We start from the raw sequence: 12,681 nt of genomic DNA on the forward strand, positions 1-12,681 counted from the left end.
CTACCCGTACAAACATGGCGGCCTCCGTGCTCCCAGATACTGCGTCCTCCTGCCCGAACAAACATGGCGGTCACTGGGGGTGTCAGTGCTCGGAGTTACGGCGCCTGCCCGTGCTCCCTTCCGCTTCCGACCGCACAAACATGGTGGCTCAGCTACCCCGACCATCACGCAGCAGATTTTGAGGTCACGTGACTCGCGCTTCGGTTTCGCGGTCGCAGATTCGTCCCGGTGCCGCTCCTGTGATCGGTGCCCGCGCGGCTGGGGAGCAGCTGCCGAGCACCCGAACGGTCGGGTGTGCCAGGCGGCGGCAGGCGGAGTGGAGCGTAGCCTCCTAAGGGCCGGAGCCTCTCGGTCCCTGCCCGCTCCGTGACGAAAGTGCGGCCTGGAAACCGCAGGCGGAGCATCGAGCAGCAGAAGCGGCAGCACCGGCACCGCGGGCTCGGCGAGACCATGACGTCCGTTTGGGAGGAGAGCGAGGTGCGGGGGCGCACGGGCTGGAGGGGGGTGCTGCACGGGTCCCAGAGATGTGCTGGGGGCCCCAGAGATGTTCTGGGGGCCCAAGGATGAGCTCTTGAGCAGCACCGGAGGGGGCTCAGGGACGTCACGGGGGGAGGGGGCAGGGGGTGCACTAGAGATGTGCTGGAGGGGACGGGCATGGGTGGGGTGTGCTGCAGGGGACCCACGGCGAGCTGGGGGGGGGGGTAAAGATATGCTGGGGGGCAGGGGTGAGCTGACGGGGTGCAGGGGTGGGGGAGAGCACTAGAAGTGTCATTGGAGGGGGCCCAGGGGGAGCACGAGACGTGTCACTGGAGGGGGCCCAGAGAGAGCACAAGACGTGTCACTGGAAGAGGCCCGGGGGGAGCCCGAGACGTGTCACTGGTGGGGGGAGCACTAGACGTGTCACTGGAGGGGGCTTAGGGGGAGCTGGGCGGGGGGCAAAGATATGCTGGGGGTAGGGGTGAGCTGGAGGGAGCACAAGACGTGTCACTGGACGGGGCCCAGGGGAAGAGCACAAGACGTGTCACTGGAGGGGGCCCGGGGGGGGCATAAGACGTGTCACTGGAACGGGCCTGGGGGGAGCACTAGACATGTCACTGGAGGGGGCCCAGGGGCAGCACTAGACATGTCACTGGAGGGGGGAGCACTGTAGGGGCCTGGGGGGGGGGTCACTGGAGGGGGCCCAGGGGCAGCACTAGACATGTCACTGGAGGGGGGAGCACTGTAGGGGCCTGGGGGGGGCACTGGAGGGGGCCCAGGGGGAGCACTAGACATGTCACTGGAGGGGGGAGCACTAGATGTGTCACTGTAGGAGGCCGGGGGGGGGGGGAGCACTGGAGGAGGCCCAGGGGGAGCACGAGATGTGTCACTGGAGGGGTCTGGGTGGAGCACTAGACGTGTCACTGGAAGGGGCCCGGGTGTGGAGCACGAGATGTCGCTGTAGTGGGCCCAGGGGGAGCACTAGACGTGTCATTGTAGCGGGCCCAGGGGGAGCACTAGACGTGTCACTGGAGGGGGGAGTACTAGACGTGTCACTGGAGGGGGCCCGGGGGGGATCACTAGACGTGTCACTGGAGGGGGCTGGGGGGGGGGTAGCACTAGACGTGTCACTGAAGGGGGCCCGGGGGAGCATGTGACGTGTCACTGGAGGGGTCCGGGGTGAGCCCTTGACGTGTCACTGGAGGGGTCCGGGGTGAGCCCTTGACGTGTCACTGGAGGGGTCCGGGGGGAGCCCTTGACGTGTCACTGGAGGGGGCCCAGGGGCAGCACTAGACGTGTCACTGGAGGGGGGAGCACTAGACGTGTCTCTTTTGTAGATCTTAGTCACATGTTGGTTTAATATTGTGCTCAGTTTGCCAGGGTAATTTCAATGTCATACGACAACGTGGGGTCTATTTTGGCTCTCATGACTTCCAACATTGGGGTTAAACTCAGGCCTGTCAATTTTTTTGAGAGTTTTGAGAGATTCACTTGTAGAGGCATAGCTTTCATTGAGATGTCGCTGCGATGTTTGGCAAAGGTGCCCCTAGAGTCGAAGTTAATCCCCAGGTATTTATAAGATTTTCCTACCGCGAGTCCAGAGTTGTTATACGACCAACCACCACCTCCATAGTGCTTTCTGCCGAATATGACCACTTGGATTTTCTTTAGGTTTACCTCTAGGTTATTCGTAGCGGTGTAACTTTATAATTTGTTTAACAGTCGTTGCAGCCCTACTTGAGTTAGACTGAAGAGGGCAAGGTCATCGGCATACAAAGTGTTGCTTACCTGAACACCACCAATCTTAGGGGGATGGCTGTTTATCGCATCTAGTTCCGCTGAGAGATCGGCGATGAACAAGTTAAAAGCAGTGGAGCTAGCACACATCTCTGTTTGACTCCCCTTGTCTTGATTTTTCAAGACAGATGTGAGCCGGTGCCAAGCTTGACTTGTATCCAGGTGTTAGTATGTAGTTGGACTATTGCCTCCAAGAGTTTGACCGGTATTCCCCATTTCGTTAGCTTGGCCCAAAGTGCTGCCCTAGGGACCCATTCAAAGGCAGCATTAAAGTCAGCAAAACAACAGTAAACCACCATGGATGAGTCTAGTGCTTTATCGATGAGTATAGCTAATGCCAGTAAATTAGCCATGGTGCCCGAGTTTGCAATAAAACCGGTTTGATTTTTTTGGGGATCAGTCCTTTCAGGTCAGCCCAAGAGCTCAGTTCTTTGAGTAAGATACTCGCAAAGTACTTTGCCTCATTGTCCAGTGAGGCTATCAACCTGTAATTATTCGGGAACGAATGGGAGCCAGACTTACAGATTGGGTGGATTATTGCACCTCGCCATGAGTCAGGTATAGTTGAACTCCTCAATGTAAAATTGAAGAGGGTTACTAGTTGTTTTAACCAGAGAGGGATATTTGATTTAAACAAGAGCTGTGGCAGGCCGTTTGCACCTCGCGCTCCATCTGGTCTTGCTTTTGATAGTATTTTAGCCAGCCTTATTTGGGTGATGGAGATTTTCTCGCATTGATGTTGCCTCGACTCTTGTTAACAGTCCTGGCACTCCATTGGGCCATCTTGATTCAGTGTAGAATTATTCATTGCTGTGGGATCTGCTCCTCCATTGGCTCTAAAATGGCCAGTCAGAAATGTGACCCATTCTGCCTCTGCAATGTTTGCACTCACCTTGCTGAATTTTCTTGAGTTCCGTTCTTTGCTTTCAGAGAAGCTTACACCAGAATTGTTCAAGGTGGAATTGTTTGTCCTTTTGGTATGCCTGTCTGTAGTTTTTTTTTGTACGATTTTATACTCGTACAGTAGATCGTTAGTCAGGGTGCTTCCTGGTTGCCTGTAGGGCGGTGTTTCTGATCTTCTTTAGCAACATGGTTTGATTTTAAAATAGTAAACTGTATGCTGTGAAACTCGATATGGGTGTACGAGTTAGATGGATAAAAACTTAACAAATGAGAACAAAAATTTGACCAATCAGCGATGGGAGAGGCTGTCAAAGGAAAACGACCTGCTGTGAATAAAAGGCATTCCTTCATGATGTTAATGCTGATGTCATCATTCTATCTTAAATGTTTTAAGTTTTCGGAGTGAACTCCCTTGTGAGTAATTGGAGGAAGATCGTGATGGACTGAGTTTAAGGTGACTGTGACAACTTGTGGGCGATGGTCGCTCTCAGATCGTGCTATGATGCTATAGTTTTCCAAGTGTGAGAATAGGGCTGAGTTACAGATTGTGTAGTCTAGGTAAGAGTACTTTCTACCATTTCTCCATGTCCAATTCGGTGGAATGTCCTTTGTGAACCTACCATTCATTACGATGAAACCGGCGTTATAAAGTTGCAACACGCAGAACTCCCCTAAACCACAATGTAGTTGAGATGGGGGTTTAATCTGATCCTTCAATGCCGGCAGAAGACGTGGTAGAAGACCTCCAAGATCCGACGGGTTTCCCTGGAAAAGGTTGGTGTTAAAGTCCCTGGTAAGCAAACAGTCTGCGTGAGGGAAGATCCCAGCCAGGTCACACAGAGTTTTGAGCAATCTGTTTAGGTGAGCCCTTTTTGTTCGTGCACTTGAATTGATATAAACATTGAGAAGCAGCAAGGATCGCTGTTGTCTCCACAAGTTGATTTTAACTCCAAACAGCCAGTCCTCATCAAAGTTTAGTAACTCAGTTGGGCCTTTTTACACTGCAGGAAATGTAAATGGACAGACCTCCCCTTGGGGCGTCCATAGTTAGTCCCTTACAGCTGGTTTCCAGTATTCGATGAATACTACAGTGGGGCAGTTGTGGGTAGCCCATGTTTGCTGGAGGGCAATTAAGGTCATGTCCGAGGATAAAATTTCGGGTCTCCAATGAGGACATTTTATGATTAAGACCGCTAATTTTCCAGGAGCACAGAGATAAAGGAGGCTGCGACTGGGGATTAGCAAGGTTTACAGGTTGAAGCTGGGGATTAGGAGGGTTTAGCAGCTTCCAATGGTTTTGATTTTAGTGAGTGTTGGCCGAATGGTCAGGCTGAGCTTTTACGGGACAGAGCTGCTGGCAACCACCCCCAGTCTTGTACTTTATACAGACTCAAAGGTATGGTCCATGAACTATCTGTTGTGGATGCATCGCCAACAGCATTTTTTAAGATCGAGTACGGCTTGTTTCTGTCGCCATTCACGGTCCAATGAGTACTTGGCTGGGTAACTGCTTGCACTGTAGGATAGCCTGGTTTAAGATGTGGATAGATTTTGATTCCCCATGACCCCATTGATACCAATGTTACTTCAGAGGGTTGTGACCCTCTTGGAGGTAGAAATTCAATGTACTCGATGTCTTCAGATGCCAATGTGTCAAGTCCCGGAACTCCTTTTGATAGTTTGATGATGTTAGCTCTGTTGAGGACATCGTGATGTCCTTTTGATTTGTATTCAGGTGCAAGGAGAATTTTGGAGTACTGATGATCGCTGGCGTCACTCTGTTGGCGAGGACCCGAGTCGATTATGGCATCATTTTCAGGTAATAAGACAGGGACTGTTCCTAATTTAGGCTGGGGATTTTCTCGAGACTCTTGCTGACTTGTCGAAGGATCCTCAGATGACAATGGTGCGTGCTTGAAGGTTACCTTTAAGTGGTTGTCTCCGGCACTTGGTAGAGCAATCTGAGGGCAAGAGTAAGGAGAAGGTTGAGTTGGAGTGGTCATTTATGTTGGCGAGTTTGTTTTCACTTCTTGTAGTTGGCCAGTTGCTTTGTCCATGCCAATTGGAGGCTCTATTGCTTTTTCAGCAACTGCAACATCATGGGGATTTAATGGGGGGCTTCTTGAGCAGGAAGGGGAAGCATGTTGAACCTGATGGTGTACAGAAATAGACGGTTGAGCGTTTAGTGTTGAGTGAGCAGTAATGATCTGTTGATCCTGTTTTTGTGGATTAAAACTTGGAACTTGTTTGTTGTCCAAAGGTTTAAACAATGGATACAGTTTAATAGATTCAGCTGTAGTTTTTGTTGTTAACTTATTTCTTTGTTTACGTTGACGTTTCCTTTCTCTCTTACTAAGAGGCAGGAGTGGTTGGGGGTTTATCTTTGGGTGAAGTGGGGCAGGTGTGAGTGTCTTAAGATCCGGCTCGGAGTGAGCAGAGTCAACTGAAAGTGTTGAGTCGCTCCCAATTTGAGGGCTCAGCGGCAAGAGTAATGTGGTCTTGACCGGCGGTGTCAGCCCTTGATCATTATGGTGCAGAGTTAATGCTGCGAAGGGTTTTGCGTCTGTACTCTCTGGCATCCCGTGGACCGCTGATACCAGAGTGTTGTTGTTTATGTTGGCAAACTTAAGTCTGTATGCTTTAAATGACCCTGATCCTGGCACTTGCTGATACTGCCTCCTTACAGTAGTTTGACTTAATCTAGGACACAGTTTAGAAAAGCTGGAAGTGCTGAGAGGCTGTCAATAATGGTTGAGCAACAACAAACTGACTGGACCAAATTTGAAGATGATTGAGCCCTTGTTATTAAGATATTTAGATTCTCTAACTTGTCGATACCTGCTGTAAACAGGGCTAGGGTGTTAAAAAGATCAACTTGAATGTCCAGTTTATCTGAATGGTAGTCTAATTCCGTGACTGTTGTTTGGAAGGTTTGCAGCAGTTGTGGCCATACGTTCGACGTAAGTGTGGGAGTAGGAGCCCGTGAGTCGGGTTCCGATTTCTGGTTGGATGGTGATAAAGTTTTGTTAATTGGCGGCATGTGGATGATTGCCTCTGTTATTTGTTGTAAATTGCTGGCCTTGGGCGCCTCCAAAACTTGAGATGGGTGGGGGAGAGCTTGACCCCGCTAGATGACTTTTTGAAGTAGTCTAGGATGGAGAGGGGTTGCGGGTGCTTAGAGCTGGACGAAGAAGGGCGATCCTTGCTGTTGTCAAGGTCTGGTCCATAGAGAAGAGGACTCGGTGAATGTGGCGGGGACATGACCATAGATTGTTTAGTAATGTTCGCTGTGGCTCCTTCTGGCACTGCTGCCAGCCGTTTTAGTTTTTTTTACTTAGGGGATAGAAACGTCCTCCTTGTTTTCCCAGATCTCATCACTCTGCTTTGTTGGGCTGCCTTGCCGACAGGCACTAGGAACGCCAGGCCACCACACTACCGCCTCTTGGTCAGTGCTCTGTGACCCAGGTAGTAATAGAGGGGTTCCCGTGTTGTCTTGTTCCAGGGGAGGGGGAGGAGAAGCCCAAGCGGGAACACACCAGGCCCCTGCAAGCCTCACCCAGGCCTAGCTTGGCTGCGTATGCTGGGACCTGGGTTTGCACTCAGCAGCAGGTAACTACTACCGCTGCAGCTTGGACACTCCCCTGTTCTTCCCCCTCCTCTTCCCTGCACACAATAGCCTGCCTTGTCACCCTCGTGACCATGCCACCTCAGCCAAGTTTGGAATGGAGCTGGTACAGAGTATGGTATGTTGCGTGAGGTATATGCAAGGGCCTCAACAAGAGGTCAGTATAAAAATGTGGGGAGGGTGACAGAGGAGAGAGGGTGCTGGGAGGAGCGAGACCGGCGAGACTGGACAAGGCGGGGCAGGTCAACGCTAGAGCAGAACTAGAGTAGGGCTAGAACAGACCAGGCCAGCGAGTATGGCCGCTGCAAGCTGCGAACAAATGCAAGCTTATGCAAGCTGATACTGGCCTTGGTGCGGTTCGGTGCGAGCGGCACAGTCGGGGGGGAAACGGACACAACTAGGTGTGTGGAGGAGGAGGAGGGTATTGTGCTGTTGATTTAGAGCATCAACGTCTGTGGCGACAGAGAATTAGAATAATATTGCAAACCCTTTTGTGGATTATCCTAGTCTAAAAACTGTCAGACGACAGTTGCAGTTCTCCTGACCTGCTTTTTGAAGCTGTTTACTGAAATGTTCTTCAGACTGGAGACCTTGATTGACTGTATTGGACAAAGAGAACTTCTCAAAAGAAATTTGATTAGATTCTTTTGTATTGCAAGACGTATCATCCTTATGATGAAGGATATTCAGTTTGTGGTGTTTCATCTGAGTTTAGTACTTTTCCAATATTCAGTGGATTCTACATTACCGTCCACCTCAAAATCAGATCCCTGAACCGCTTGCGAAATGAGATTGCGTCTTCGGTGTACTTACCATCCTTTCCTTGTTAAAGAGGAAACTCCAATCACCCAGTCTCCTTCTTTCTACTCTCTATTCTCCGCTTCGCCTTCCACTCCATTCTGTTATCTCCTGCCTCATTTTGCTTCCCAACTTTTTTGTGTCTCACCCTATCCGAAAGTTTGACTCTTTCCTCTCATTCCTCTCTCCATTTTCTCATCACTTCTACTTTGTACCTCATCGCTACCCATCTTACTCCTTTCCTCCCTTTTCAGTTTTCTCTCCTCTCACCCCTTTTTGTCTCTGTTCTACCCTCCTTGTGTATCTTGCACCTTTCGCTGCACCCTTCTGACTCTTCATTTTCTCTCCATTTTCCACTTTGTCCTAGAAGGGCTAATATCCTCATGCTCAATACCAGTTAATTGTTGGAATGTTCCCGGAGCCAAGTATCTGCTAATTCGCCTCGCAGTGATAATGTTAAAAGTGACCCTTGAAATTCTAGAGCCTGAAGTTCTGTTGTCAGTCAGAACTGGCTTATAGTGTCCTACAACATTGGGCTGCTTCACAAGATGTCATATGTTTTCTAGTTTGCTTCAGCATGCCGTGTTGTAAAGCACATTGACTCTCTTGTTTGAATGCTCTGATAATCGAATATTCAAACAGAAAGCAGTGACAATTCGTCTACTATAGATGTAGTCTAGGAGAAATTGCAGAATCACTTCGACGAGTGCCCTAAGAAACCACAGTCAAACTGCCAAATCTTTGTTCCTAATGAAAACATTTTGGTGGGGGCCAGACAGCTCAGCTGGAAGATAGCCGCACCTCTGTGAGGCACTGTCGGCCTAGAACGCAATCTGCCGTTAATCTATGTTGGAAAAGCCTGTTCCGCCATCCTGGCCTCTGGGGGATGCCGCTCTGTGACCAGTGAGACTTTCTGTGGCCCAGCAGCCGTGGCCATTCTATCCTCCCGACCGGTGCTCAGGGATTGACGCCTGGCTTGTGGCCTTGTGCCAATATCATCCTTAATTACTTGTTGAGCCTGAGAGCAGCCCACAAGAGACAAGTCTAGGATTAGCCAAACAACCTGGACGGTGAGGCGCTGGGGTTGCCCGGACTATACATTGGAGATGCACAAACGACTCTCTGCTGTCCTCCCTCCCTGGGGAAAAACGACCCTATCATAATTAACTGGTCGGCCCAGTCAGGCCTGGTCTGTTCCTGCGTTAGCCTCACTTTGGATCGGGGACACTGATATCGCAAGTTTTCTCATGGAAACCCCCCCCCTCCCGCCCCCCCATCTCTCACCCTGTGGACTGCGCTGGGAGGCGGCAGGACTACACCCCTCTGCCTGGCGACACCGACTTGATCTGTGGTGCCTAAACTCCGACAAGGAGACCAGTCTCCACCCCCCCTTCCCCTACCCATTGCATTGACGCCCCCAGGGACCTTCCATCTGAGGATATACAAATCCTCCCTACTGATATGAAATACATCCTTAGCACCATTAATTCCAAGATTGACTCTTACTGCCAGGCTCGACCACATAAAAGGATTGATAAACACGACGATTGCTTCAACCAGCTGGAGAACCGTCCGTCTGAGAAGGTAGACTGTGTGACCTCCCACAGCAACTTCTATAGCAGGTAAAAAGGGTACTTTCGGGGATAAGGGCTAAGAATGAAGATTTGGAAGCATTCCGTAGGTGCAATGATATCAGAACAACCTCAAATCCACCACTGTAGATGAAATGGAGAGCAAGACTTTGCCAACACGGCTGATGTCTGACTGCATGTTTTACTATAAAGAATAAAAGAAACTAAAAGGACTTCCTTATTAGCTTTTGGACTCTTTTCCTGGTGCATCTTCCATTATCTTAAAACAAGACTTTACGAACATTGTTTAGGCTGTGCAACAGAGTTCTTCTTTGCCTAGAGAATGCTCATGAAAACTGGAATCAAATATGCTCTAGTATACCCAGCCAGACTGAAAATCCTGCTGGATGGCAAGCCCCACATCTTTATGGAACCCAAACATGTCGTCAACTTCTACCGATTGACCTGCCTGAGCCTCCTCTGCTGGTAGCACCCCTGGAGGTGGGTGAAGGAGGGGGAGTGGGGTGCCACTGGCGGCCACCTCATTGACAATGACTGATCCAGATGGATAACGTGCTGAGACTAGACTGTGTGACCCCACACTTCCTGGTACTAGGAGCTCACGACTTTGCCTGCTGGCGACCAGGTGGAAACCCACTTTCCTTTGCGACCCCTAACTGCTGTGTTAACTTGCTTTTTCGGACCTCACACCTGTCTCTTGGGCAATGAATTGAGCCTTTTCCACCATAGGAATCTTGGCCACCCGCCTACCCCTCAATAGGATGTTCACCTACCTCTCGGGCACTCCTCGGGATGTATCCCAATCACCACTGTCGCGTTCGGTTCTTGAAGCTCTGTTGCATAGTGCTAAGCGGGCACGGCGCAACATCTGCCTCAATAGAAACATGTCGTTGGAGTGGTGTGGGGTAGTACCAGAAGTGTACAAATTGTGCCTGGGCCCTAGTTGTATAATTCTAAGTTTGAAGCACAGAGCCTTCTCCGAGCAAAGGAGAGGTAGAGTACTTCCCAGGACAGTCTCGGTCTTTTGGCCGTCCACGCAAGGCTGATGAGGTTGGAGCAGAGGTGAAAAAAAGTGCTTGGCAATAGGGGGCCGAAAACGTGGACAAACCAGTAGAAGAATTTAGGGAGGATAGTCATTTTAGTAATTGTGAATTTCCTAGCCATAAAAAGTGGTAGTCTGGTCCACACTGGTATTTTGTCCTCAAGCCAAAGGAGTGTCATCCCTGGACTAATGCAGCTGATCTGCATAACCTTGTAGTTGGCCCCTAGAGCCCTGCAGCTCTACCCAACTGCCTGCAGAGTCCCAGCAGGTTATAGCAACCCCCACCTCCCGATAGCTGAATCCTTGCGCCCTACAGCTGGCCTCTGGTTCACCACGGTCCTCTTCTTATTTGCCCCTACAGGTCGCCATTTCCCCTGGACACCTGCAGCTTAACACTGGACCCCTCCGTCAGCACCTAGGATGACTAACTATTTTGCAGGTTTGTTCTACAGTTGCTCCTGTGCCGCTGCCAGAACAGAGGCACTGTGGGAGGCCTACTGTCCAGTGTTTTAGTTCCCCACCACTTTCAACCCTCTCGGGTGTCAAGCAATTTTCACTCTTTGAACCCCTTGGAAGAAGTAAATAAGGTGACTGTCAGTGGCTTGTAGGGAGCAGCTACACCACAGGAGCTGCATGGTGCCAGGGTTCCGCTGCATGGAGCCTAGATGAGCTGAAGGAAGTCAGTACCAGCCTTGCAGAAGTAGAGCTGCAGCTGATCCTCCGTTTCTAGGAGCAGCTGTCCACACTTGTGTTTATTTCTCTCTGGCTTTACGGTTAAGTGTTTTTACACTGTTCAATATCTTTCACATCTGTTACATGATTCACATTTACATCCAAATTGTTATGTTTGTGAGGCTCAGACTTGGGAGTAAAAGTGTGAGTGGTGGAGTAGCTGTTTAGAAAATTGACTTATTTAGAAGTTTTATAGAACGCTGTGTTAAAGACTTCAGAGCATTAAGAGAAAAAACCAATATGAACAAGAAAAATGGGCTATGGAACCATCTTTCATTAAAGCTGGCTGCGTTCGGTGGCTCTCCTTGCTTAAGTGGATGCAATATAGAATGCTGCTCTGAATCCCTAGTTTTTCAATTGATTTCTTAATTAAACAGTTTTCTGATTGATATGAACAGTGTCTTTTAACTAATACAAAACCTATTAAAGCATTCACTACCCCAGTTGCAGGTATCTGTAAGCATAAATATAGGGTTACCGGATGACTCCACAAGATGAATGAATAAGACGCCAATGAAAAGCTGATCTACCAAGTGGAGATTCACCTGAGCTGCCATTAATTTCCATTCTGGATTTGGGGAGGATGTATCTGGCCAGTATGCGCACATTGCTGTTGGTGGAGGGTTCAGTACTGCCTGCGTCAAAAGGCTGCCTTTGTCTGATGCTCCTTTTAAGATGGAGACAGCCCTAAATCCCTCCTTTACACTGGAAATGCTCATCAATAAGTCCGTACCTAAGACCTGTTGTTCACCCACCCATGCATTCCCTACTACAGCTGCCTTTTTCAAGACCTGGGCAACCCTACCTGTGTAAGATCCATTGCTGCAGAGCATCCTGTATTGACAGGACGACAGTGGAGGTCCATCAGCTGCCCTGAACGGCAGATCCGCAGCATGTTCATTGTTTCCCTTCACTGACCGTATCAAAGAACACACAGAGCCTTGGATGCGCCACCCTAAAATCATTCCCTGAAACCCTCTCACTGATGTGTACACCAGCCAAAAAACAGAAGAAGCTAAAATGGAACTTCCCTTCATTGCTGATCTGAATGCATGGTAGACCGTGTTCCAGAAAGTGCGCACCATGGCGATGATGTCAGAAAACTGACGACAATGGTGCGGTAAAGTCGTCTCTACATCCAGTGGCCTCCAGAGTGACATCAAACGGCATGTCTTCTGTCTCAGGACCTGCTTTGATGACCACTCCACAGTCCTGGTTAACAACTGTCCCTCAATGAAGACCAAATCAGCAACCGAAATGGGTGAAGAGAGGGGAGAAGCGATTGTCTAAACTGCGGGATTAATCTGCTTGAGCTGTCGCTAACAGTTTGCTGTCAATTTAAATACATTTCAGCCTGTGACAACATTAACAGCTCATTTGTCAGTACAGGCGGTTTACCGCCCTCCTCCCCGATAGTTGGTAAAACCTAATATTCCTCAGTTCATTTTTTTAATGTCTATTTTCCCGCAAACCTTGCTGGGGATGACGTCACTGAAAATATGGAAGTTCTAGACTTAAGCCACACTGTCGGCTGCTCTATGGATAGTGCTGGGCATGTGGTTGGCCTTACTTTCACCATGAACTTTGACACATGTATGTGAACTTTCTTTCATATGGACCTCGAAGTCTTGGAACATCCCCAACAACTTCAGAGAAAGTTGTGACCCGGGGATATTCTCAGAATCTGTGTTCTCCTTGGTGCCTTATTTCAGTAC

The 12,681-nt window shown here is 49.5% G+C and overlaps 1 protein-coding gene across 1 annotated transcript in view; it reads left to right on the forward strand.

Moving 5' to 3' along the window:
• The first annotated feature begins 391 nt into the window (after positions 1-391).
• Positions 392-12,681, forward strand: part of PSMC3 (proteasome 26S subunit, ATPase 3) — a 137,262-nt gene continuing 124,972 nt past the window's right edge. The window contains exon 1 of the mRNA XM_085646541.1: positions 392-477. Within this exon, the coding sequence (XP_085502667.1) occupies positions 451-477 (27 nt within the window). The 5' untranslated portion in view covers positions 392-450. The remainder of the gene's footprint in view (positions 478-12,681) is intronic.

Source organism: Triturus cristatus, chromosome 3_1, assembly GCF_964204655.1.
Source record: "Triturus cristatus chromosome 3_1, aTriCri1.1, whole genome shotgun sequence".
Lineage (NCBI taxonomy): Eukaryota > Metazoa > Chordata > Amphibia > Caudata > Salamandridae > Triturus > Triturus cristatus.